Here is a 26,005-nt window from a genome sequence, read left to right on the forward strand (position 1 = left end):
TACAGAAGCAGATTGTTTTACAGGTTGTTTATTAGCTTCTGACATACAGTCAGCATTTCAGTCTAATAAGGTTTCACTGAAGAAATCAAGCAAAAACATTGGATTGGAGGTTGTGTGTTTTTTCAGTGTGACACTTTGGCATCCTGTTTGTATTTTTTATTTCACTTTCTTTAGTGTTTTTTTTTTTTACCGTGTGAATGTAATTAACACTTTAATCTCCTCTTATAGTACATAGTTTCATATTCAGCTGAAACAAAACACTTCCTTCTGATTCAGCTGGAAAACGCGAGCAACGTACAAAACGTTCTCAGAATATAATTTATTATCACCTAATGTCAAACGGGATTATTTGGATTTAAGCACGATGTGTATTATACAAAGTTAGCACACAGTTTATTTATGTAGTGATTTTGCGGGACGGTTTCAGGAGGAAGTTCTGAGAGCTCTGCTCCTGCTGCGCATGCGCACTGCTCTCCGGTAGAACTGCAGACGCCGCTATGTGTTCGCGTTGAGACAGAAAAGCACCTCGTTATCACACAAAAGGACCAAAAGTCCCCTGTTTCCGCAGAAATAGATGAATGTGTTTATTTATAAAAACGTCACCAATTGTGAGGATTATCTGAGAGGTTTGTAAAACATTTTCATCTTGACGCTGTTGTTCGACACAAAGACAGAAAACATTCCCGTTTAATTATAAAACTAAAAGAAAAAGAGGCGATATCGCGTTGTTTCTTATTAAAAGGTAACGGCTTTGGATCTTGTCATGACATTTACTTTGTCTTTTATGCAAGTCGGAATGAGTAGTTCGCTTTTGTCTTCTGTAGATGACTTGTTTTGGGCCGTGGATGAAATGTAGGCCGTGTAGCTGTAGCTCTGCTGGCTAAGTGCTTTTCCCTACATGTAGCTGTAGCTCCCCTGGCTAGCTGCTTTTCCCTACATGTAGCTGTAGCGCTGTTGGCTAGCTGCTTTTCCCTACATGTAGCTGTAGCTCTGTTGGCTAGCTGCTTTTCCCTACATGTAGCTGTAGCTCTGTTGGCTAGCTGCTTTTCCCTACAGGTAGCTGTAGCTCTGTTGGCTAGCTGCTTTTCCCTACATGTAGCTGTAGCTCTGTTGGCTAGCTGCTTTTCCCTACATGTAGCTGTAGCTCTGTTGGCTAGCTGCTTTTCCCTACAGGTAGCTGTAGCTCTGTTGGCTAGCTGCTTTTCCCTACAGGTAGCTCTGTTGGCTAGGTGCTTTTCCCTACATGTAGCTCTGTTGGCTAGGTGCTTTTCCCTACATGTAGCTCTGTTGGCTAGCTGCTTTTCCCTACAGGTAGCTGTAGCTCTGTTGGCTAGGTGCTTTTCCCTACATGTAGCTCTGCTGGCTAGGTGCTTTTCCCTACATGTAGCTGTAGCTCCCCTGGCTAGCTGCTTTTCCCTACATGTAGCTGTAGCTCCCCTGGCTAGCTGCTTTTCCCTACATGTAGCTCTGCTGGCTAGGTGCTTTTCCCTACATGTAGCTGTAGCTCTGCTGGCTAGGTGCTTTTCCCTGCATGTAGCTCTGTTGGCTAGGTGCTTTTCCCTGCATGTAGCTCTGTTGGCTAGGTGCTTTTCCCTGCATGTAGCTCTGCTGGCTAGGTGCTTTTCCCTGCATGTAGCTCTGCTGGCTAGGTGCTTTTCCCTGCATGTAGCTCTGCTGGCTAGGTGCTTTTCCCTGCATGTAGCTCTGCTGGCTAGGTGCTTTTCCCTGCATGTAGCTCTGCTGGCTAGGTGCTTTTCCCTGCATGTAGCTCTGCTGGCTAGGTGCTTTTCCATACATGTAGCTCTGTTGGCTAAGTGCTTTTCCATACATGTAGCTCTGTTGGCTAAGTGCTTTTCCATACATGTAGCTCTGTTGGCTAAGTGCTTTTCCATACATGTAGCTCTGTTGGCTAGGTGCTTTTCCATACATGTAGCTCTGTTGGCTAGGTGCTTTTCCATACATGTAGCTCTGTTGGCTAGGTGCTTTTCCATACATGTAGCTCTGTTGGCTAGGTGCTTTTCCATACATGTAGCTCTGTCTGCTAGGTGCTTTTCCCTACATGTAGCTCTGTTGGCTAGGTGCTTTTCTCTACATATAGCTCTGCTGGCTAGGTGCTTTTCCCTACATGTAGCTGTAGCTCTGTTGGCTAGGTGCTTTTCTCTACATATAGCTCTACTGGCTAGGTGCTTTTCCCCACATGTAGCTGTAGCTCTGCTGGCTAGGTGCTTTTCCCTACATGTAGCTCTGTCTGCTAGGTGCTTTTCCCCACATGTAGCTGTAGCTCTGCTGGCTAGGTGCTTTTCCCTACATGTAGCTCTGCTGGCTAGGTGCTTTTCCCTACATGTAGCTCTGTCTGCTAGGTGCTTTTCCCTACATGTAGCTGTAGCTCTGCTGGCCCATCGTCTCTGCATCACATGTTTTTGTAACTGTGGATTTTTGAAATAATTGTTGATCTAGTTAATTGTTTTGGGCTTCAGCTGTGTTCCAGGTAGCTTCCAGTTCCACATAATACAAGTATTACCCGGGTGTTCAGGATGGTTTTGTCTCATCTTTTCATGTTGAGGATAATTTCAGTGAAATAAAAGTGGAAGTGTTTTTAATAAAACGTTAATATAATCACACTAAACACATTTAAATGAAATGAGTCAAGTTTAATGGTAATATTATATATAATGGACAAATATTTGGTAATTTTTTTATGCTTAATGTAAAGCTAAAGACACTTTAGCAAGATCTAGTTTTAGTAGCTTTGTGTTTATATTACAGGGTTCACTCCCATACTGTTGCAGTGGCTTTTCCCAGAATTCCACTCATCTGCCAAGTGTTGTGGTCTGCAGGTCTTCATCTTGGTGCCTCTTCTTATTAATTTCAGCACACCAAAATGTGGTGAGTGTGTTTCAGAGTTTCAGAGCAGTTCCACCTGTTCTTTTTGGTAATGTGTAAGCCATGTCGTCCTGGTCATTTGCAAGTGCTTTAACAAAAGAAACCGTTAAATGTGTTACTCAAATGTTAAATATTGAGATCATTGCATTTGTTGTTGTTTTTTTTTTTTTTAATATCTATTATATATAAACTCTTGGTCTTAAACAAACAGATTAAAACAGATAACCTAGCATTACACTGTCACAGCTTTGTCACAGACCAAACTTGCATCTTAAATCTTTGAGTTTGAGCTCAGAAAGTGCAATTCACTGATTATAAATATATACTAGGGATGTACCGATCCGATATTTTGGATCGGTATCGGTGCCGATCCAAGCATTTTGAGTGGATGGGGTATAGGGGGTGCATGACCGATCCAAATCCGATACCTGTGGTCATGGGTATTGCACTTTTCAGAGCGCCGCCAGTGGAATCCATTCCGCTTGAGGAATGCCCTAATAAATTAAACTCCATTCTGCTTTTTTACCTACAACATTGACCACGCTGCTGCTTCCTGAAATCCATGGGCGTCGGAACCATTATATATGTGTATGGGACAGGACACGCCCACTTTTTATTTACTCCCAACGCCCATGCCCTTGGTGGTTGAATAATGTCAATTAACTAACTATTGCTTGAACTTATAAGAAAAATACACTTGTATATTAAATTACATTAATGAAAATAAATATAATAAATTTTATAGGAAATGTCGCACAACCACCTGTGACAGACAGCCAAGTTTAGCAGGCGTCCTTTCTATTTACCTCAGCGCGTTAAACATGTCGCTCATTTGGGTGCGAGGTTTACTGTTTAATACATTTTACATTCTTTCATTGAGTTCTAATATAAGATTCACTTTAAAATTTTGCCTTTTCTTCAGAAAGTAATTAAATTTAATAATTGCAGTATATATGGTTTAGATTGTTATACCGCTAACTGTTAAAAGTTCTGCTACTGAATTAATACTTTTTTAAGGTTTCTTGTGTTTTCATTTATCATCCAGTAATATGGGCATTTTTGTATTTATTTGCCAGAAACAAATAAATCTTAACTTAGCGAGTTGTATGCATTCTTTAGTTTTAAAGGTAGAAAAGAACACAGGGATCGGATCGGTATCGGCCGATACTGGCAAATGCCGGAATCGGATCGGAAGAGAAAAAGTATCGGTACATCCCTAATATAAACCACAGCAATTGTGGAGCTTCTTACAAGTTTTTTTTTTCTAAGCTGACAGAGTGCTAATACAGACTGGATGTGAGTGCAGATTCATAGCTTTTTTGGAAATACAAGTTATTTCTACATTTATTACAAAGGATGTAGATTAGTAACTTTTAAAGGAGCTCAAATGCCTTTTCTGAGTAGCTGACATTATCCTGCTGTTGGCTTTATTCAGCCTGAATCTGAAAGTTTGCAGGGTTTTTAACAGTAACTGGTTCAGTGTATAATTGTCTGGTATTAGTTAGTTAATGAACTTATAACATTCTCTAATTGCACTGCAGAAAGTGAGGGTCTGGTCATGATTCCTCTGTTCAGGCACATTAGAGGTTTTCAACCTTAACTAAAGAGAACCTGAATATAGGCATAAGACTTAATAACAGAGCATCTGTCCTTCGCTTCGCTGTACTATATTGTTCTTTAGAGGATGTTTAGTTTGTTTTTGTCATTGCCTTGATCAGAAATGTACACTGTTCCTTATTTTGAGTCACACTGCTGTAGACACACCAGCAGGTTTGGGCAGGTTGATGATTTCACTGTGGAACAATGTTTGCTTTCCACCAGACATAATAAGAGTCCTGGCATGTGTTTGAGACTCATGTGACCACAGAACCTTCTCCTACATGGCTTGCATATCATCCACGCTATCTGTGCCAAAAACACAAGCATCTATTATATTCTTAGTGGTGTTATTTTTCTCTCTCTCTTTTCTTCCATCCTCTTTGCTGCTCTCCCATGAATCTTATTTTTGCCAGATCTCTTCTGATTGTGGAATCCTCAACACTAAAACACGAGCAGAGGCAAGAAAAGCCCAGCATTCTTCACATTTTTTAGGATGCTTTGTAATTTACTGGATAATTGAGCTAAACCTTTCAAGATATTTTCATAGGCTGAAAGATTCTCTACTGTTCCAAGTGTTCTGCATTTGGATATTACAGACCTTAAAGGTGGGGTCTCTGTTGTTTGAAAGCCAATGTTGACATATAAAATCACCAAAACAAACACGCCCCTAACCCAAACAGGTCCCACCTCTGTATCGATAGCTCTGCCCACACACACAAATGCAACCCAGGCAACTACTGGAATGAAACGTGTCTTTATCATAGCTGAAGGGAAGAACAATACTATTGTAGATAAGCAAACAAGCAAAAATGACACACAAGCATAATCATGTAAAGGACAAAGGCATATATTAGTTCTGTGTAACAAAGCAAAACCAACGTTACTCACCTATCGAGAAGGAAAAAAGCGCCTCGGCGTCTTAAGTAAAGTCGGCCACATATTCACAGGTCGGAGTTTCCCGAGTCAATAACTCCTGAGCTAAACGCTGTTACTACACAAAACGCGGTTGTAGCTGCCTCTCTACATTACTACGATAGAAAAGAGGTGTTGTTTGTGTAGTAACAGCGTTTAGCTCAGGAGTTATTGACTCGGGAAACTCCAACCTGTGAATGTGTCCAACTTCCTGCTCCTTCAGTTCTCTCCAGCGCTGGAAAGCTGATCCTATATTAACACGTCCTACTTCTTGCCTTATCGTAAGTCTTTCTTCTCTTTCTTTCTTTGTTTTTATCCTCCATGTCAATGTTAAAACCGCTTTCCGCTAATGTCACACACGCGCACTGAACACTCTCTACGCCCATATTGACAAGACACTCCCCTCTCTGCTCATTGGCTGCGTGTTTTTTTTGTTCGTCATCCCGACTTCTGAAGCATTTCTCAAACAACGCAGACCCCACCTTTAATGTGCTCTAGTGAAGTTTGAGCCTTGGAAATGAAAACACTTTTTAAATATTTCCCCCATGTTAATCTGATGTACTTGATTAAGCTAGAGAAATCGAGCAGGCCTGGCTGTGACACTTGACCATATTCACTCAGTGAATTCTAATTACAGTCAACTACAGAATTATTGGCACCCTTACTGAAAATTAATGATGCATGCAAAATAATCTTTTGATCCTATACATATGCTGGTGATGCATTTGTTTTATTTCAAGGCACTTTTATCCAAGAGCCATCTGAGAATATGGCACACGCAATATTTGCTGGGGCAATTCACTGACCGATTCATCACACTGATGCTTCCTCATGTGTTAACAGATTTTGATGACATACATTGGAGACATTTCATGCTTTCCTGTGCCAGTGGTTGCTCATGTAAACTACTCGGTTTAGTCAGATTTTGAATCCAAAACCGGGGTTATAAACCATTGTGTGATTTGATGTTCTCTGGTTTTCTAAGAACATTATTTTTGTTGAAAGATTTATTACTGGCTTAATCTCATACAAGATGCATGTGTAATTAAGTCCTAAAACCCAGAAATTGTTCTTTACAGTATAATATACTGATATGGTATTTGTTTGTTTGTTGACTAAATGTCCTGCTACATCTCATATTGTGGCTTTAAACTATTGTCTCATGCATATTCATGTCCTAATATATCTTTACAAAAGATCCTAGACCACAAAATAGCCCCAGACAGTCGATAATCCACCCCTTATTGTGTCCTGTGGTAGGTCTACTGTTGGTTTTCCCCCCAAACATGCTGTTGCATGTAGTGTAACGACCCCAGAAGCCTCGGCTATGTGTAGAGTTACAGGACAAACCCCTTATTCTCTAATACGTCGTCTTCCTGGGAAACCTCCAACTGTTAGACATTTCATATATTTTTATTATTCTGATTTTTTTTAACACTGTTTTTAACCGTGTGTAATTTCTGTTTCTTTTTAAAGGTGAACCTTTTATTTTTCATCATTAGAAGCTTTGGACAATGGAAAATGTTATTAACTGAATAATTGTTTTTTTTTCTGTTTGCTTAAATATAACATCTGGGTAAATATATTTGTCATAGATTTTAGGGATAATATGAAGATAGATTTTTTTTTTTTAGCTTGTCTAGTTAGTCTGTAAGGAAAGGGGCGGGGCTTCCAGGTGACAACAGGTAGAAAGAGTTTTTGTGTGATCTCGTCCCAGGATACTCTGATAGTAATCTGCTGATCTGCCTAGCAAATTGTCCTCATTTAATACAATTAGTAATGCCAATGTTGGTGTTAACACTGAAAGGGAATCCCTCAGGTAAGGATTGTGGGTTAAACATACACACACAAATAAATAACTAACCTTTGTGTGTGTGTGTGTGTAGGATGGGCTGTGAGGACTGTGAACTCAGCATGCACTGTTGAATCTCTAGAGTCCTGTTTTATTAGCATGCTCTTAGGGATGGCATGAGCACCCCTTCCCCCTTCGAACACAAGGTAAGGGATCAATACAATAAATAAATCAGTGAGTCACTGTAACTTGTAACTGTTTTATATTGACTGATTTATTCAGATTTTAATCCGTTCCTGATTTTTTTACAAAAGTACCACAGTGCTTTTCTTACAGCTGGGAATAATCTGTTTTCTTGATGTTAGTCTTGAGCTCTCAATTTTTCATTAATTTTTTTCCCCCTGCATGTTGTAGCATAACTTTCTCTTTTGCTTAGGTCAAGCTTCATAAGGGAAGTGAGAGGACAAAGCTGGCCATGTCACGGGTCCCAACACCCCCCCCACCAGGGGAGATGACCTCAGGACCTGTGGCAGAGAGCTGGTGTTACACACAGGTGGGAGGGAAGAGGGGGGTATGCTTGAATACCAGACAGACCCAAAAAACATTTCACTGCATGTCGTACTCTGTATGTGTGTGTATGTGACACCATAAAATTTGATTTGATTTGGGGGTGGGGGGTGGGAGAGAAGACTAAATCTGTAATGAGATTTAACCTACCGGTGTGATAATTATTTGGCCACATGGTGCAAAAAAGGGGCTTTTTACACCTGGTCACTTCCTGCGTTTTCTGTGATCAGATAGCTACCCGATGGTAAAAAGACCAGGTCTACATTCCCTCCGAAACTTTTTGGAGACTGATATAAATCCGATGGTACAAACCCCTTCAGGAGGTGGTCTGGGACGCGTTTCAGATGAAACCGGACAGGTGTAAATGAATGTGGTTGTTCAAGTCACATACGTCAGCGCTATACTCCTCCCAAACGGAAGTACGTCACTCGCAGGTGACACGAGTCGTGCATCGTGTCTTAAACAAATATGTTTTCCCACCAGCGCTGGCTCCGATCTTTCACCCAGGTGTCTCTTTGGGTCTTAAAATGCACTGCTGCCGCCAGCGAAAATGCAGCAAACAGTAAATGCTGTTTTTTGTAGCAACCGCATACACGAAAGCGTGTTCCGTTTGAATTACCCTGGAAATGAGGTAAAATATATTAGCATTTTGGGCGGGTGTAGAAAGATCAGATTGATATCCGATTCACCGAGACGCATTTATGTGGCTTGATGTAAATGGGACAGTTTTAACAAATCAGATAGCTATCGGATCAGAGACAACACACGAAGTGACCAGGTGTAAAAAAAACAAAAACCTTATGCTCAAATGTGAAATTGTGTTTACTAGGAGGCGGAAAACACTCTTAAACATCTTAAAAATCTTAAACGCATCCTCATGATATTTCATTGGTCTGGGGATTTTTTTAATAAAAAAAATGGATGAATTTGCAGTAAAAGAAAATTAGTCCAAATTCATGTGTTTGGTGAAGAGACCCAGTCATTAATGGAAGACATCCAGTGACAGCCAAGAGAAGCTTCCTGTGATATTATGATACCATGTTATCAGGTATTAAAGCTTTCTACTAATGGAGATTATTATTATATGACGTAATAATCTGCCTCAGTCCCACACAACAAACCTGCTCATTGTAATCAAATCAAATCAAATGTTATTTGTCACATACACATACTTACAGGGTAGGGCATGCAGTGAAATGCTTTATGCAACTGTCTGGTATTAGAATAAAAAGTATAAAAAAAAACAAATAATAAAAAAGTATAAACTATATAAGAAAACTATATAAAATATGAAAATATAAAAGGAGAAATAATGTATATACATAAATGTGTATGGTTTTTAAAGATTCTCCTTAAAGTGTCCAGGTGCAGTATGGTGTGTGTGTGTGTGTGTGTAAAGTGTATAAAGTGGCAATCTGCTGTGCAAGTCCAGAATTAAAGGCAGGGTCTCCCATTTTTGGGAAATGCTTTAGAAAACTGAGTCAGGCCGAATAATAAACAAAAATCAAAACAAGCATGTAGCCAATGAGCAGAAAGGGGAGTGTCTTGTCAATAACGGTGGAGAGTGTGTTCAGTGCGCATGTGTGACATTAGCAGAAAGCGGTTTTAACATTGACATGGAGGATAAAAACAAAGAAAGAAAGAGAAGAAAGGCTTACGATAAGGCAAGAAGTAGGACGTGTTAATATAGGATCAGCTTTCCAGCGCTGGAGAGAACTGAAGGAGCGGGAAGTTGGCCACATATTCACAGGTTGGAGTTTCCCGAGTCAATAACTCCTGAGCTAAACGCTGTTACTACACAAATAACACCTCTTTTCTATCGTAGTAATGTAGAGAGGCAGCTACAACCGCGTTTTGTGTAGTAACAGCCTTTAGCTCAGGAGTTATTGACTCGGGAAACTCCGACCTGTGAATATGTGGCCGACTTTACTTAAGACGCCGAGGCACTTTTTTCCTTCTCGATAGGTGAGGAATCGAGAAGGAACGTTGGTTTTGCTTTGTTACACAGAACTAATGTATGCCTTTGTCCTTTACATGATTATGCTTGTGTGTCATTTTTGCTTGTTTGTTTATCTACAATCGTATTGTTCTTCCCTTCAGCTATGATAGACACGTTTCTTTCTGTTAGTCGCCTGGGTTACATTTGTGTGTGTCGGTGGAGCTATCAATACGGGGTGGGACTCGTTTGGGTTAAGGAGGTGTTTGTTTTGTTGATTTCTAATGTCAACATTGGCTTTCAAAAATCAGAGACCCCACCTTTAAAGTGTCAGTACAAAAAAAAAGGGTGTGTGTGTGTGTGCATAGAACAATGGGGATGGAGAGAGAGGTCCAGTGCTAGATCCTAAGTGTCTCCTGGTTTAAGATCCTAATGCCTGGGGGATAATGCTATGTTTGTAGTCAGATGAAACAGTTCTGTCAGACAGGGAAGCCGTGCTTCTGTCTGTCAGCACATTATTAGTGTAAAAGACTAAACGACTGCGTGTTAGCCATGAAGTTTTAGCCATAAAGCAGCTCTGTGTATCCAAACACAGCTGTGCCGAAATATTACTCAACCTTTCTAATGAATGATCAGGAAGTTTGCCGGTTTGGTCAGTTATTAGGTAGCAGATTATTTTAGGTTCTGTTTCTGAAACTATTTTCTGTTTTTGAAGAAATGTCTGTCGTTAATACGGAAAATATCTTACCTGGCAGGTCAAAGTAGTGAAGTTCTCCTACATGTGGACCATAAACAACTTCAGTTTCTGCAGAGAGGAGATGGGCGAAGTGCTGAAAAGTTCCACCTTCTCTTCTGGTCCCAATGACAAAATGAAGTGGTGAGGTCACTTTTCTATCACTCTACTGTTTCCCTTCAAGTTCCTTTCCCTCATTTTTATTTACAGCCATTTATAGACAATATAGAGCAAATAACTAAATCATATGTAATCTCTTGCCCCAACCCTAATTTTCATATTGCATGACTCTTTTTTTTTTTCTTTCTGTAGGTGTTTAAGAGTAAATCCAAAAGGACTAGATGATGAGAGTAAAGATTATTTGTCCCTCTACTTACTGCTTGTAAACTGTCCAAAAAGTGAAGTGCGAGCAAAGTTCAAGTTTTCGCTGCTGAATGCCAAAAGAGAAGAAACTAAAGCCATGGGTGAGAGAAACCCCACATGATCTGTTACTCCCTGTTAGTTGTGTGTGTGTTTGTGTGTGTGTGGTTGCTAATCATCATGTTTTCTTTATCGTTCTTTAGAAAGTCAAAGAGCATATCGATTTGTCCAGGGAAAGGATTGGGGCTTCAAAAAGTTTATTAGGCGTGACTTCTTACTTGATGAAGCGAATGGACTTCTACCAGATGACAAGCTTACACTTTTCTGTGAGGTATTGTGCTCTCTGTATGGTACTGTAGAGAACAGGTGCATCACAGTTACAAGAAATGGGACTGGAGGCATTTATACGGCTTCATTTCTTAGTAGTGATGAGACCCTGGGATCTGCAGTCAGTAATGAGTAACAGTGGAACAGCAAAACTCTTATTAACCTTAAAACCCGATTTAATGTGCACACACACACACACACACTCACTCGCACTCGCTCTCACTCACGCTTTCTCACACACACACACACACACACACACACACACACACACACACACACACACACACACACACACACACACACATCCTGCTGTTCTTTAATGACTGAATTTTATATTCTAATTGTTGCTCAAAGGTGAGTGTGGTGCAAGACTCGGTGAACATCTCCGGTCAGTCCAACATGAACATGCTGAAGGTGCCTGAGTGTCAGCTGGCTGATGACCTGGGCAGCCTGTGGGAAGGTTCCAGGTTCACTGACTGTAGCCTGTTTGTGGGAGGACAGGAGTTTAAAGCACACAAATCCATCCTGGCAGGTTGGCTGATCATTTACACAAACCTAATTGTATTTTTGGGGTTTGGAATTTGTGACGGCTAATCGGTTCAACTTTGCTTTGCAGCGAGGTCACCGGTTTTCAATGCCATGTTTGAACACAAAATGGAAGAGAGTAAGAAGGTAAGGGTTATTTTCTTCCTTTGCAAAAATGACTCAAACTTTAATCCAACCCTGCCTGTACCCTTTTTTTTTTTTTGTTAAAGGTGGGGTCTCCGATTTTTGAAAGCCAATGTTGACATGTAAAATCACCAAAACAAACACGCCCCTAACCCAAACGGGTCCCACCCCTGTATCGATAGCTCCGCTCACACATACATACGTAACCCAGGCAACTAACAGAAAGAAACGTGTCTTTATCATAGCTGAAGGGAAGAACAATACGATTGTAGATAAACAAACAAGCAAAAATGCCACACAAGCATAATCATGTAAAGGACAAAGGCATATATTAGTTCTGTGTAACAAAGCAAAACCAACGTTACTCACCTATCGAGAAGGAAAAAAGCGCCTTGGTGTCTTAAGTAAAGTCGGCCACATATTCACAGGTCGGAGTTTCCCGAGTCAATAACTCCTGAGCTAAACGCTGTTACTACACAAAACACGGTTGTAGCTGCCTCTCTACATTACTACGATAGAAAAGAGGTGTTATTTGTGTAGTAACAGCGTTTAGCTCAGGAGTTATTGACTCGGGAAACTCCAACCTGTGAATATGTGGCCAACTTCCTGCTCCTTCAGCCACTAGGTGAGGATGGGATTGGATCATGGCCTTCCAGCTCCTTTTGATTTTTGTTTATCGGCCCGACTCAGCTTTCTGAAGCATTTCTTAAAAATCGGAGACCCTGACTTTAAAGTCGTATTTACAAAAATGCATTTTTCCAAAGTGTATATATAGATGTATATAAAGTCTTTACTGTGCCTGTTAACATTACACTGCCAGAGGATTACAGAACAGATCTCTGATGATCCAGAGCTATTTTCACAGTTGATTTTCTCGACTTCTCCCACAGAACCGTGTGGACATCAGCGACGTGGAGCCGGACGTGTTTAGAGAAATGATGGTCTTTATCTACACAGACAAAGCTCCAAACCTGGAGAAGATGGCTGATCATCTGTTAGCTGCAGCGGACAAGGTGAGGAAGCAGTGACTGTAGACCAGCTACTAATTGATAAGATCTTCTGAAGTGCATGAGTCATTGGTTGGAAAGTTATCTGCTATTCTCTGCGTTTGTGCAGTACGCTTTGGAGAGATTGAAGGTGATGTGTGAGGAGGCTTTGTGTAACAGTCTGTCTGTAGAGAACGTGGCAGACATCCTCATTCTAGCAGATCTGCACAGTGCAGAACAGCTCAAAACACAAGCCATAGACTTTATCAACAGGCAAGTCTGCTCTTGTTTCTTATATTTATTTCTTTTTGCTTGCTCTGTTCCACTGCCACACGTGCACACACACACACACACACACAGACACACATGCCTCTTTTCCACCAAAAAGAACCGGGTGCTGGTTCAGAGCTGGTGCTGGTTCAAAGTTGGTTCCACTGGCGAACCTTCTAATAACTAGTTTGCCTTTCCAGCGGCTAGAGAGCATCACAGACACATCATCAGAGAGCGACAAACACATCAACAATGGCGGATGTTGCTTTATTGTTAATGCTCATGGCTTTGTGAACCTACATTAACATCCAAACGCGGCGAATCCAACGTCTACGTGCAGCTCCGTGTAATCTTTATAAACGGAGGTTGTAATCGATAAAGTTCATAACATTATTTTATCATTATCACAGAAAAATGTTAGCCTTAGCATGTAGCTACCTACCATCATGTGTGCTGATAACTGATCATATTGCAGTAAAGTAAAAGTGTATTAAACATTAGTATACTTAAGGTACATTGTCAAATGCGCTAACAGTAGCCCCGCCCCACAGCCACTGACGCAAGCGGTTCTTAAGTCCAGACCAGCAACGTTTTGGTGCTACTTAAGAACCACTTTTCCTGGTTCAGAGCGAAACAGAAAGAACTGGTTCTATATTAGGCTCCGAACCTGCACTCAAACTGCCTCGGTGGAAAAGGGGCATCACACACTCACTCACACACACACACACTGCATATATTTTGAAATCTGTGATAACGGCATACATTAGTACTGGATTCATGTCTTTGTACCTTTTTAATATGCAGCTTTTATCAAGAAATGTGCCTTTTATAAGCAAAGGTAGTTATTGTCCAATTATGTTAAAGGTACATTTATATCCATATTTTTAGATATTTATATAAATAATGTTGACAGTGTTGTCATGCTTATCATGTTATGTTATGTGGTTGCTACGTCCATGCTGTAAGTAGTGCAAATGTTTTGTAACGCTAAACTTCTCCTTTCCAGATGCAGCGTATTAAGACAACTGGGCTGTAAAGATGGGAAGAACTGGAATAGCAAGTACGTATGAGGGCGTTCTGCTGCGTTACTCTATATATCTATAATATCAAGTGTCAGTATTGTCTTTATCGCTGAACAAACTAGGCATGATGTGGTGTGGATCATAATCTGGGATGGATTATATGGCTAATTTTGGGAAGAGATTGAGAGCTAGAGATATCAATTAAAATATTTAATTTATCCTGCTGTTATCCTAATGAATCATATTGATTAGGATCCTCTCTAAAAGTAACAGCAACATAATTATGAATGGAGCCTTCCCTTAGGGGCAGTGGTGCTCAAGTGGGTTTAAGGCTCAGACCAGCACAGCCAGTCTGCCACCGTTGGGCCCCTGAGCAAGGCCCCCAGCCCTCACTACCCCAGGAGCACTTCCAAAGCTGGGATGTGAAAAGAAAACGTATTTGCTTTCGCTTCTTCTAATTAAATTCCTAAGTGATTGCATATGAGGGAAAATAAAACTCTAATCTATATTCATAAATAATTCATGTAATACAGCTCAGTAAAAAAAGTCTCTCAATATGAGATATTCCATAATAGACATTTTATTAGCCTTTTTAAACAATGACCAGTAGAAAAAGTTTTAATTGAACTACTGTGTTTTTAATTTGCACTCTTTTATTAAACTAAAATTGTTCTCCTTAATAGTCAAAAACAAAAAAAGTTATATTTTTACATGGTGTTAAATAAATTCATACTTAATAAATAAAATGGTATTTAATCTGTGTAAATGTAGAATAATCAACACTTGCTTGCTTTCATTCAAAAAAAAAAAAAAGACTGCTGACAATTTTTTATTTATAATCTCCTCACCGCCGGCAGTTACAGCACTCATTTCCACATGGCGATGGCGTACTCGAACCCCACGGCACTCATTTCCTGTCACACGGCAAGGGCACAACCGAACCCCACCGCAGGCCTTTATCAGGGCGTGTACTCACTCATTAAAGAGAAACTCTGAAGTGACATATTAGAATGTTTGGGTTTTTTCCCTATCCTTAGCAATAAAGGTCTATTGTTAAATATCAGTATGGTTTTATCGCCCAGCCCTAATAAAGATTATTAATGACTGTAGAACTAAATTGTTGAGACTGAATCGGTTTATACTGAACTTGACTAAACTAGGATGAAATGGAAATGCTTCGGTGATGTACTTCAGCTCACGCTGGGTGTCTGGAGCAGTAATTAGTGAGCATGGATAAGGGACCATGTCACACTCCTGGACTTAAGCCATTTTTATTCTGACACAGCTTTTTGTTTTTAAATTGTGTTTTAGGTGTGAAGGAAATTTTTGGAGCAGTTTTGGGTTATGCATTCTGTAAACAGTTCAAAAATACTGTGTAATACTGTTTTTTTTTTTTTTAGTTTTTTTTCTTTTTCTTTAATCACCCATTTCTTTCTTGCCCTTCAGTCATGCAGCAGACATAATGGAGACCGCAGGCTGGAAGGCCATGATCCAATCCCATCCTCACCTAGTGGCTGAAGCCTTTCGTGCCCTCGCCTCAGCCCAGTGCCCTCCGTTCGGCCTTCCCAGGAAACGACTTAAACAGTCTTGACCTTCACTATGTCCCCCTTTAGACAGATGCAGCAGCGGCCCTGATTCCCTCGTACCCTGTCACTCCCTCCTCCTTTACTAAAGCCCAGCTGGAGGACTGCACTAGCTTACAGTGCTCTTTGCTCACTGCGAGAAGAAGGAACCAGCTTTAAAATGGCCGAGCTGGCTTCTCTCTGCTCAGTGATCTGTCATTTGATAAATGGCCTTAAAGGACATGTCCTCGCCCTCCAGGCCTGTCCAGATTGCACTAACTCGTCCATAACACCGTAGTTTTAAGGTGATGTTTAGATCCCTTGTCTGTGAAGTGTTTTCAACAGGGGCACATTAACTGGCATCCAGAATGTTAAAGCCCTGCCTGTGATGTTGACATTTTGGAAGAAAAAACGGATAACGTGTGATTTCAGAAAAAGAAAAACAACAAGAGATCCACACATGAAGTGCAAAATCGTTTCCTCTGAGACTTTTTAAAACCGATGATGTTGCCCACATGTTGTTATCAGAAATGTTTACTAGTGTGTTTAACATGAGTAAATATGGGCAGAAGTATTAACTGAGATTCTGCATTAGAATACTTGGTGAAATGTGATGCATTCTTTTGGAGTATGTAATTACGAGTATTACATGAAAGCAGAACTGAACATGTGGATATTTTGCACCTCCTCAACTATTGGGTAAATATGAAGATTTGTTTATCATATTGTTTACAATCCATTTTTTTCCTTTTCACACAGACTTATTTTTGACTTTAGTTGTATGGAGTTTATTTTCTATGATTAGCAGCTTTGCTTACTCGACGAAACGGCAGAGTTCTTTGTGTTTGGAAAATGTATTGTGGTTTAAAAGAACTTTTGATTTGTTGCTTTGAAATTAAAACACAAAAAGCACAAGTAGTTTTGCTTATTTTTGGACATTAAATACCAACACGGTCCCAGAGTTTAATATTCATTCTCAGTTTGTTTCTCCTTAAGCAGGATAAACTGCAGAGTACTTAAAGCCTGTCTCACGTTCAGTCCATCCATCACATCGAGGGGCAATTTTTTTCCGTAGTTGATCCATCAACATGTTTAATCCCAACAGATAAAAACCCAAAGGAAGATGGGACGAAGAAAGCAAAACTCAATAGTGACCGTCTTCAGCTCACTCATCATAAGCTTAGATCTTTATAGTCAATCAGATCAAACCAAGAGTCAGATGTTTTAGATTCTGCTTGTTTATTATCCAGTCAAGTCGTGTTGTCGTCGCCCTACAATCTTTAGATAATCAAAAAATGTTTGCTGGTTCAAATGAATTGCTTGCAATTACAGCATCTGTAGAAATGAACCGTATGTAGACAATAATACAGAAATATATTTAGTTAATAACAGCATCGTTGGAGATCAGTCAGAAGTATCGTAGAAGGGGAAAACCCCCTTTCAATCAGAAACCTTTCTATATCTTTGCAGTATTTGAGATGTACTGCTTTAAAGCTTTTCATATTGTCTAGCTGTGAAATCATGTGATTAGCTTCATGTCATTAGCTTCTCTATACATTCCTTCCATAGCCGATTTAGCAGTGCATTACATAACCCTAACCAGGCCTGTGTTTATAAAATCAGCTATATAACTATAATGAGGAAGAGAGTTTGGTTTAATTGTTTGCATCTTACACGTTTTTAATGTTCAAAATGAATTGTACAGAAATCAAAAAGACAGGAATTCACTATGATTATAGAACAAATCACATTGTAGCTTGGTTTGTTGGCATACAACGAAGACACTGAACACATTTAAGGGGTGGTGTCATAATGCACCATTAAAAAGGGATCTATTTTGTTATTAATCATCTAGTAAAGGTATCATGGTTCAAGGTGAATGAATGAATGTTGTTTCACTCATGATGTCAGTGTGAGAAGCTATGAGTGGCTGCGTGTGCAAATACTGTTGAGTTTACAAATACTATTACATTTTGGACAGAACATGCAGAACATTGGGACATTAGTAAAAAGTGGCTCACAAGAAACTTTGTTTCGTTTTGTACATTTATAATTTTTTTTTAAGATTCTTTTCCTTAAAATAATCATGAAACCTTCAGTGAGGTTTGTTCACAGCATGTCTATCAACTCAGTTAGCTTTCTTCTGCCCTCTCAGCACAGGCAGGTAACAGAAATGTGGGCTGTGATGACAAATTTAACTCGACAGACATTTTTGCTCATATTAATCTTGGCGCTCTATCCCGATGAAGCATAAGGCGCATCACTGTGGTAATTGTAGTCTGGGCAGACCTTCTGCAGCAGTTTGTAGTCAGCACTGAAGAAGTCAATGTAGATGCAGATGACTTTAAAGGGCTTGGAGCAGAGCCAGGAGACGTGGCTCTGCGTCTGCTCCTGAAAGCACTCCCTGGTCGTGGAGTCGTGGTTGCAAAAGGACGTCCTCTTGCTCCGGTCTGTCTTCTCGTACTCCACTCTGCAGTTAAAGGTCTTTGTGTCTTTGGGGACATCCAGAGTTTCCTGTTGGCTGATCTCAAAGTCGACAACCTTGGAGGGTGGCACCAAGCTCACCGACACATTGCCAAAGCCTGTGGAGTTGTGGCGGAAGTAGACACTAAACGTGCCATTGCCATGGTCAACAATCTTGCCCGTGATGAGGAGGTTAAGCTTAACTGTCTTAATGTGGGAATGGAAGTCACCCCAACCGAACATCTTCTTGAATTTGCCCGTCTTGACCATGGGACGCCGCTTGGCTCTAGCCAGACTCTGTTCGTTCTCTTCTGTACGATTAAACAGCCAGGCCCACAGGTCTTGTACTGCAAGTTGCTGGGGGGCTTCGTTGTTTAAAGACAGGTGTGAGAAAAGCCACAGGGGTTTGAGGAGATCTGAGCGTGAACCATGCTGAGAAATGCTCTTATCTTTAGTACTTTCCCCCCATCCTAGAAGTCCTAGTGCTGCAGTGGGCTCTGCATCACATATGGCCTTTAGACACAAAACAGGAGAAAAAAATATGGTTACCTTATGGCTTCATTACTTTCCAAAACAAATCAACGACTGCTTTAGTAAAGAGAATAAGATGGTAGACTGACATGAAGCAGAATGAAAGATCTCTACATTTGCCTAGGAGAAATGCTATATGACAGAATGCATGACTAAACAAACAGACATAGTACACACACTTATGCAACATAGTGCCTTTTCCCTGAGAATGTGAACATACTACCAAAGACCACAACAACGATCGGTGATCCGAGGCTCACGTAAGGTCCATATTCTAGGTGTGGTGTGGTGTGGTGTGGTGAGGGCTTCCTGGGCATTATTAGAGATTAAGCAGTGGTGCTATCAATTTTTGTGCTGATTAACTTCTACAGAAGAGAAGCACATATGCTGACTCAGGAAGCAACCTAATTTTAGGAAGTATGCATTCTCTGCCTCTAACCCGGCTGATGTGAGACACCTGGGCTGTTGCTGCCTCTACTGCGCCTTGCTGATGTGAGACACCTGGGCTATTGCTGCCTCTACTGCGCCTTGCTGATGTGAGACAACTGGGCTGTTGCTGCCTCTACTGCACCTTGCTGATGTGAGACAACCTAGCCTAGTGGTTAAGGTGTTTGATTACCACCAAGCTGCCACTGCTGGGCCCATGAATAAGGCCCTTAACCCGCTATTGCTCAGTTGTATAAAATGAAATAAAAATCTAAGTCGCTCTGGATAAGAGCATCTCGCAAATACTGTAAGTATAAATGTACTGACTAGGCAGAGAAGCCTGGTCAGTCAGCATTTACTGTTTGGTGTCAAACAGCCCAAGTGGCTAAGGTTTAGTAATGTTTAGTCAACATCACCTTTTTCAGGACTTGCACCTGATACTTAATAGTTCACAAGGTAAGAGACAGCCACATATTCATACTGTACTAATATAAAACTGGAGATATACAAACCATGTGTTGTGACTGGTTGGTCATGTAATAGACATAATTATTAGGGGGTCTGAATTGTCCAACCAATCAAACAATTCCTGAAGTGTTTCCAATTTTGTGTGCCATACTGTATGCATCAGATGTTCAGGCAATGGTTTGTGGGCATGATATCTAAGGCTGGGAAAAGGTCATTGATGAAAGAAAGATGAAATTAAAGTGGTCTTGGATAGATCAGATAAAATTTTTTCTTTTTCAATCTGATTTTTAAGGTATGGCTCGTGTTCTAAACCCGAGACCCGAGCAAGTTTGGGTCTAAAAGTTTGACGTGTACCTCGGACACGGGTCGGGTCTAATAATAGCGGCACTGGGTCTCGGGTAATTTAAAATGAATGTGTTTTTACCGAACGGACCTGAGAAGACCCAGAACTACTGTATCTGGTGTGTGTGCATCGACTCGAGTCCTTTTCCAACCTCTCCTCTTTTTGCCAAGACCGGTTGCGACATGTGGCTGGCGACGTGCGGCTGGTGGTGAGCTAATTTTCGTTGAAACAGACCTGTCAATCAATTTTGAATCCACGCTGTAGCGGTTACTTTAGTGTAGAGTTATGCAACATTCGGGTCGGACTCGGGTCAGACTCGGGTCTAATTTTTTCGGGTTTGTCTCGGGCCAGGTTTTTCTTTAAAAAAACTAATTATGCACGTCGGGTTCGGGTAAAAAGTGATTCTGGTCACTTCGGGTCGGGTACATTTCTTTAGACCCGAGAAGACCGCTAATTAACCTATTATCTAATTTTACCCATCTGTACATTGGATTGTATATAACTGTATATACTGTATATCTTACTGTATATAACGTTACATATTGCTCGAGATATTTTGAGTTGGACTAGGAGTTGTAATAGGAATGTCTGAAACTAATGAAAGATTGTATTGTATTTTCTTTCAAATTGATTTTAAGGAAATAGGGGAAATCTTACCTACATTAAATGCGCTCTTGTAGTTTGTCAGAACCTTTTCCTTTATATATCCAAATTCTTCAAAGAAGACTTTTCTTTATATATCTAAATTCTGTCAAAGATGACAGAAATACCGTCTACATTCCACTCACTTTCACACAGTTACAGTTGTTTAGATCGGACCCAAGCTCGCCAAGTAAAATCCTGAGGAAAAGGCCACCACATGGGAAACAATCCGGCCTCAAACGCGCAGTGCCAAATTTTTTCCAGCACATCACCTGCCCCACCAGAGGTGAGAGGACACTGGACCACTGGTACACTCAGTTTAAGGACAGCTACATGGCAAAATCATGTCCACCATTTGGGAAATCTGAGCTATACATGCCACTCCTGAGCTCTGTTCTGAGTTCCTAGTCTGATTGTCTCTTCCTCCCGACCTACTTTATCAATACTGATGCCCTACCCCTGGTTGCAGTCTCATCGGCCGGTGGTCACAACATTTATACGTAAGCGGGTCCTCAGGGCCTCTCAGTGTTTAGTTAGATATTCAACAACTCCACTGAACAGTCTACAATCCCCACATGCTTTAAACAGCCTACCATAGTTCCTGTTCTCAAGTAACCCCAGCCTGCCTGCCTCAGTGTCTATAAATCTGAAGATTTGGTGTCAGGAGAACAATCTCCTCCTTAACATCAGCAAGACAAAGGAGTTGATAGTAGACTTCAGAACTGAACTGAATTGAACGGTGCTTGTTTGGAGCTTGCTAATAGCAGTGCGCATGCTGAGGAAGTCGGAGAGGAAAACGATCTTGGAGCATGACGTGAAGAAGGTGTTCAGGAAAGTGAAAACCAGGAAAGCAGCAGGAACAGACAGCATCACTATCGCTCTGTAGCCCTGAACTCCGTCGTGATAAAGTCGCTGACTAGACTTTCAAAGCACTTCATAACCTCCTCACTGCCTGAAACGCTAGACCCCCTTCAGTTTGCATACTGTACCACTCCACAGAAGACATCATACCTTCACCACACCGGGGAAGTCGTGGCCTAATGGTTAGAGAGTTTGACTCTTAACTCTAAGGTTGTGGGTTCGAGTCTCGGGCCAGCAATACCACGACTGAGGTTCCCTTGAGCAAGGCACCGAACCCCCCCAACTTCTCCCCAGGTGCCGCTGCATAAATGGCTGCCCATTGCTCCGGGTGTGTGTTCACGGTGTGTGTGTGTTCACTGCTGTGTGTGTGTGTGCACTTTGGATGGGTTAAATGCAGAGAACGAATTCTGAGTATGGGTCACCGTACTAAGCCGTATGTCACGTCACTCATTCACTCACTCACCGCCCTCACATGGACAGCAGAGGGCGGTGTGGTCAGCTGAACCATCTGCATTGAGCTCCCTGACCTGGAGTCTATCTACATCAAGCAGTGCTGGACCAAAGCCAGGAAGATTGTGTAGGACCTCAGCCATCCCAACAATGGACTCCTTTCTCTGTTGCAATCAGAAAAGCATTTGTTTTCCATGAAGGCAAACACAAAGAGAATGAGTAGGAGCTTCTTCCCACAGACCATCTGAGACTTCAACCAACAGTACACCTAGAACAAGGCCTCTATAAACTCACTACATACACATGACACTACTGCCTCAGACAGACCTTTCTACACACTATACATTGCACACATCACTTTGTGACTCTTTTCGCACTGGTCAGTTTACCTTTAAACTTTGCACATTATCATGTATACACCATAGATCTAACTTATGTTTCATACTCATACGCATCCCATCCCATTCATTACAAATTGTACAGATCTGTTTTTATTCATACTTTTTTATTTATCCTTATTGTATCTTTTATATCAAGATTCACAGATCTATGTTTATTTTCTCTATTTATGTTCCCATTTTATTGTTCCTCCATTATTCTGTTTTATTGTATTTACTTCTCACTATAAGGAACAATCATGAAACACATTTCACTGCATGTCAGGGTTAACCCTAACCCATACAGTGTATGTTTATTCATTCATTCATTCATTCATCCATTCATTCATTCATTCATTCATTCATTTTCTACCGCTTATCTGAACTTCTCGGGTCACGGTTAGCCTGTGCCTATCTCAGGCGTCATCGGGCATCGAGGCAGGATACACCCTGGACGGAGTGCCAACCCATCACAGGGCACACACACACTCTCATTCACTCACACACACACACACACACTACGGACAATTTTCCAGAGATGCCAATCAACCTACCATGCATGTCTTTGGACCGGGGGAGGAAACCGGAGTACCCGGAGGAAACCCCCGAGGCACGGGGAGAATATGTAAACTCCACACACACGAGGTGGAGGCGGGAATCTAACCCCCAACCCTGGAGGTGTGAGGCGAACGTGCTAACCACTAAGCCACTGTGCCCCCGTGTATGTTTATGTATGTGAAAAATAAAATTTAAACTTGAATTTTGAAAGGTAATGATGGGTTGTAATGTCCAATTTGTTTATTCAGAGTAGAAGGATAATAATACAATCTGAACATCATTAGGATTTTGTCAGATGAGAAATGTGATCGATCTCTGAATCTTTCAATGATTATATTTACATATTTGAAAAAAATGTGGTTTGGAAAAAAAAGGAAAATTAAACAGTAGAGAGGTGGAATTCGCTCTTCAACGTAAGATTTGTGTTATGGAGGTGACCTAAGCAGTTATTGGGTCATCACTGCCAATTACCATACACAATGGGCCAAAATTTCTGTCACGTTAGCAGGTCGATGCTGAAACAATATATTTAGATAGTTCCTCCAGTCAGAACAATATGGAGTGTGGAGAATGTGGAGAACCTCGACCGACACCAAAGAATGCTTGTATGTGTAGAGGTACTTTTTTGTTACAGCACTGTTCCAGGCATTTGTCCACTACAAAATCAGTCAGTACGTACGCAATCTACTTATCAATCCGTATGCAGTTTCCACAGCTTAGGCATCAGCAGTGCGGTATCTCTGCCTTCACTTCTGTATATTCGCATGCCGAGCCTACGTATGAGATGAACTGCACACACCATCAATCACTAAGGCACCACAATTCACAAAGCACCTACAAACCCATTGATTTGTCTTCAGAGTTAAATATGCTGTTTTTTCCAGAGACTAAGTAGCATTTCTCACACTGACATTCTTCTCTGAAATGAGAATGCAAAGTTAATGTTAGCATTTGGAACAAGCATACCTGTAAAGGGAAAGCAAGCACACTTATATTCACACACACCCATTCACAATCTACGGGTGCTTTAAAGATTCAAAGCAGCCTTGCCAATGGACTGGGGAGGAAACCCCTGAAACGCAGGGAGACCGTGCAAAATCCATGCACACTTCAAAGGTGTGGATGGTGTATTAGGTTTGAAGTGAAAACTCATTCTTTTAGCACTTTATATAATTAGTTCAACCTTTGGGCCAAGTTAAACCCAATATTCAAGTCAATTACACTGAGATTTTGTCAGCTCTAATCCCTCGTTCCGAAATTCCGAAACTCTAATAAGAATGGGTTTTTTTTTTAAAATCGCAAGACAAAATATTATTTTACTCCAACATAAGCACTTCCCTGAAAAGTATCAAGAAATCTACTCAGAAACCATGAGATTAGAGCCTGTAATCCAACGAAAGCACATTTTTTTTTATTACAGTTTAAAGATAAATAAAGTGCAAAGAATTTGAAAGAAAAACAAAGGATTAAGCTCAGGCTGTTCTCGCTGCTGATTCTCGTTTGTGATTTAACGGTCTAAAGCTCTACAACATTTCCTGTGTCTAGGCCTTACTATGTACCATTTCAAATTAATGTAGGGAAAAAAATCATGCACTTGCTTCTCTGTGAGAAAGAATTTGGTTTGTAAAATTGGTGGATTAAGGATTTCTCCCGGAGACGGATTAGACAAATACAGCATTCTGCAGTTCTGCATATTCCACCGACCTGCTATCTGTCGGTTTAATCCACACTAAATACATTGCAGTGACACACTGGATTTAATTACACAGTAGCAGTGAAGACTGACTAAAATGCATCTTATTTATTCTGACATGCAGAAAGCCAGCACTGTTCACTTTAAATTAATTCATTCATTTACTACCGCTTATCCGAACTTCTCGGGTCACGGGGAGCCTGTGTCTATCTCAGGCGTCATCGGGCATCGAGGCAGGATACACCCTGGACGGAGTGCCAACCCATAGCAGGGCACACACACACTCTCATTCACTTATATTAGTGAATATCAGTATTATATATAAATCCATAACAACAATGCAATGTGTTCGCAGATTCTTCTGACTTCGTCTACACACGATTGAAACAGCAACGTTTATTAAACGTTATTAAACTACACACATTTTATAGGGTGGGTCAACAAGACAATCTGTTATCCTTGGTAGAAATGACATCATGTTAAGTATATGAGTGTGTAGCAGGCGTATCATGTGCTTACAGACTCCCATCTCCTGGTGAACACCTTGTCCTGCTCTCAAACACCCACAGCATCTGTTATACAGCTGATTAGTTAAATCGAGTGTCGGAGGAACACTCAGACGTGTAGGATTGTGCTCTAAAAACACACACCTGCTGATTACAGGATAAAAACTTATCTAATCTGACAAATAATAAATATTATCAAACTAACTTTTTTTTGGATTTTGCAGTTTTACCCAATTTAACATTGAATACAAACAAACAAAAAAACAAATAAATAAAATGTAAATAACAAATGATCTTACCGTGTGCAAGCACAAAACCAGAAGAGCTGAGAGATGCTTCATCTTTATGGCTTTTAACATGAACATGGTTATTAAATAACAGGTCCACAGATTAAACTGCTCTTCAGGCTGGAAGGCAGGAAGAAAAGAGAGAAAACTTACATGATTACATGACATTAAACACACGCACACACACACACACACACACACACACACACACACACACACACACACACACACACACACAATAAACACACACACACACACACACACACACACACACACACACACACACACACACACACACACACACACACACACACACACATTAAGTCAGAAACCTTGCTTTGTATGAGGTTAAGATTCGTATGACTGTAAATAACGGTGTAAGACAAACTTCTCCAAAACAAATGCACATTTAACCTAAAGACCTCCATCACGTGTTTTACAGTCACGTGAATATATGATAACGGTTAGAACTCACTGGTCAACTCCGTTCATGATGAAGCGCAGCGCGTTCTCTATAAATCCCCTCAGAGCTTCTCACCTGCCGGTCGCCGTTAAACTCGCACGCGCTCCCGCTTTGAGCTCCGGCGCTTAAAGCTGGCCCGAGCGCTCTGAGCAGGTGTCGCGCGCCGGGCAGCACGCGCGGCTTCTGATTGGACGCAGATTTCCCGTTCGGATAGTTTGCGTCCAATCACAAGCGAGGACTCAAAGAACTCATTATTATTAGTTATCATTATTACTTCATAAAGATTCGATTCACCGTCAAAATAAAAATATATTAAATT

At 40.9% G+C, this 26,005-nt stretch overlaps 2 protein-coding genes across 3 annotated transcripts; one reads left to right on the forward strand and one right to left on the reverse strand.

Annotated features, from left to right (window-relative positions):
- Nucleotides 1-436: 436 nt before the first annotated feature.
- Nucleotides 437-16,533, forward strand: spoplb (speckle type BTB/POZ protein like b). Of its 2 annotated transcripts, none has more exons than XM_027171489.2 (13): nucleotides 437-626; nucleotides 2,767-2,886; nucleotides 7,281-7,392; nucleotides 7,623-7,739; nucleotides 10,445-10,566; nucleotides 10,735-10,886; nucleotides 10,986-11,113; nucleotides 11,464-11,641; nucleotides 11,726-11,781; nucleotides 12,669-12,791; nucleotides 12,895-13,037; nucleotides 14,041-14,094; nucleotides 15,503-16,533. In XM_027171489.2, the coding sequence occupies exons 3-13, from the start codon at nucleotides 7,363-7,365 to the stop codon at nucleotides 15,645-15,647; spliced, it is 1,248 nt and encodes a 415-aa protein (XP_027027290.1). In that variant the 5' UTR covers nucleotides 437-626; nucleotides 2,767-2,886; nucleotides 7,281-7,362; the 3' UTR covers nucleotides 15,648-16,533. The 2 variants fall into 2 exon arrangements, with proteins under 2 accessions (XP_027027290.1, XP_047666009.1); XM_047810053.1 differs by lacking the exon at nucleotides 437-626 and adding an exon at nucleotides 723-742.
- A 747-nt stretch (nucleotides 16,534-17,280) lies between these two features.
- nxph2b (neurexophilin 2b) lies at nucleotides 17,281-25,827 on the reverse strand. Its single transcript, XM_047810054.1, has 3 exons — nucleotides 25,762-25,827; nucleotides 25,236-25,343; nucleotides 17,281-18,594 (listed from the first exon to the last, which is right to left on the reverse strand). Exons 2-3 carry the CDS (start codon nucleotides 25,299-25,301, stop codon nucleotides 17,854-17,856), a joined length of 807 nt encoding a protein of 268 aa, XP_047666010.1. The 5' UTR covers nucleotides 25,302-25,343; nucleotides 25,762-25,827; the 3' UTR covers nucleotides 17,281-17,853.
- Between the last annotated feature and the right edge of the window lie 178 nt (nucleotides 25,828-26,005).

This window comes from Tachysurus fulvidraco, chromosome 2 (genome assembly GCF_022655615.1).
Source record: "Tachysurus fulvidraco isolate hzauxx_2018 chromosome 2, HZAU_PFXX_2.0, whole genome shotgun sequence".
Lineage (NCBI taxonomy): Eukaryota > Metazoa > Chordata > Actinopteri > Siluriformes > Bagridae > Tachysurus > Tachysurus fulvidraco.

Excerpts from the sequence above, each read along its gene's own strand:
- spoplb (XM_027171489.2), top strand. The coding sequence starts at position 7,363 with ATGAGCACCCCTTCCCCCTTCGAACACAAG. Across the intron at positions 10,567-10,734 it reads CCCAATGACAAAATGAAGTG|GTGTTTAAGAGTAAATCCAA; the intron begins GTGAGGTCACTT and ends TTCTTTCTGTAG. Across the intron at positions 11,642-11,725 it reads ACACAAATCCATCCTGGCAG|CGAGGTCACCGGTTTTCAAT; the intron begins GTTGGCTGATCA and ends TTTGCTTTGCAG.
- nxph2b (XM_047810054.1), bottom strand. The coding sequence starts at position 25,301 with ATGTTCATGTTAAAAGCCATAAAGATGAAGCATCTCTCAGCTCTTCTG. Across the intron at positions 18,595-25,235 it reads TGGTTTTGTGCTTGCACACG|GCCATATGTGATGCAGAGCC; the intron begins GTAAGATCATTT and ends TTGTGTCTAAAG.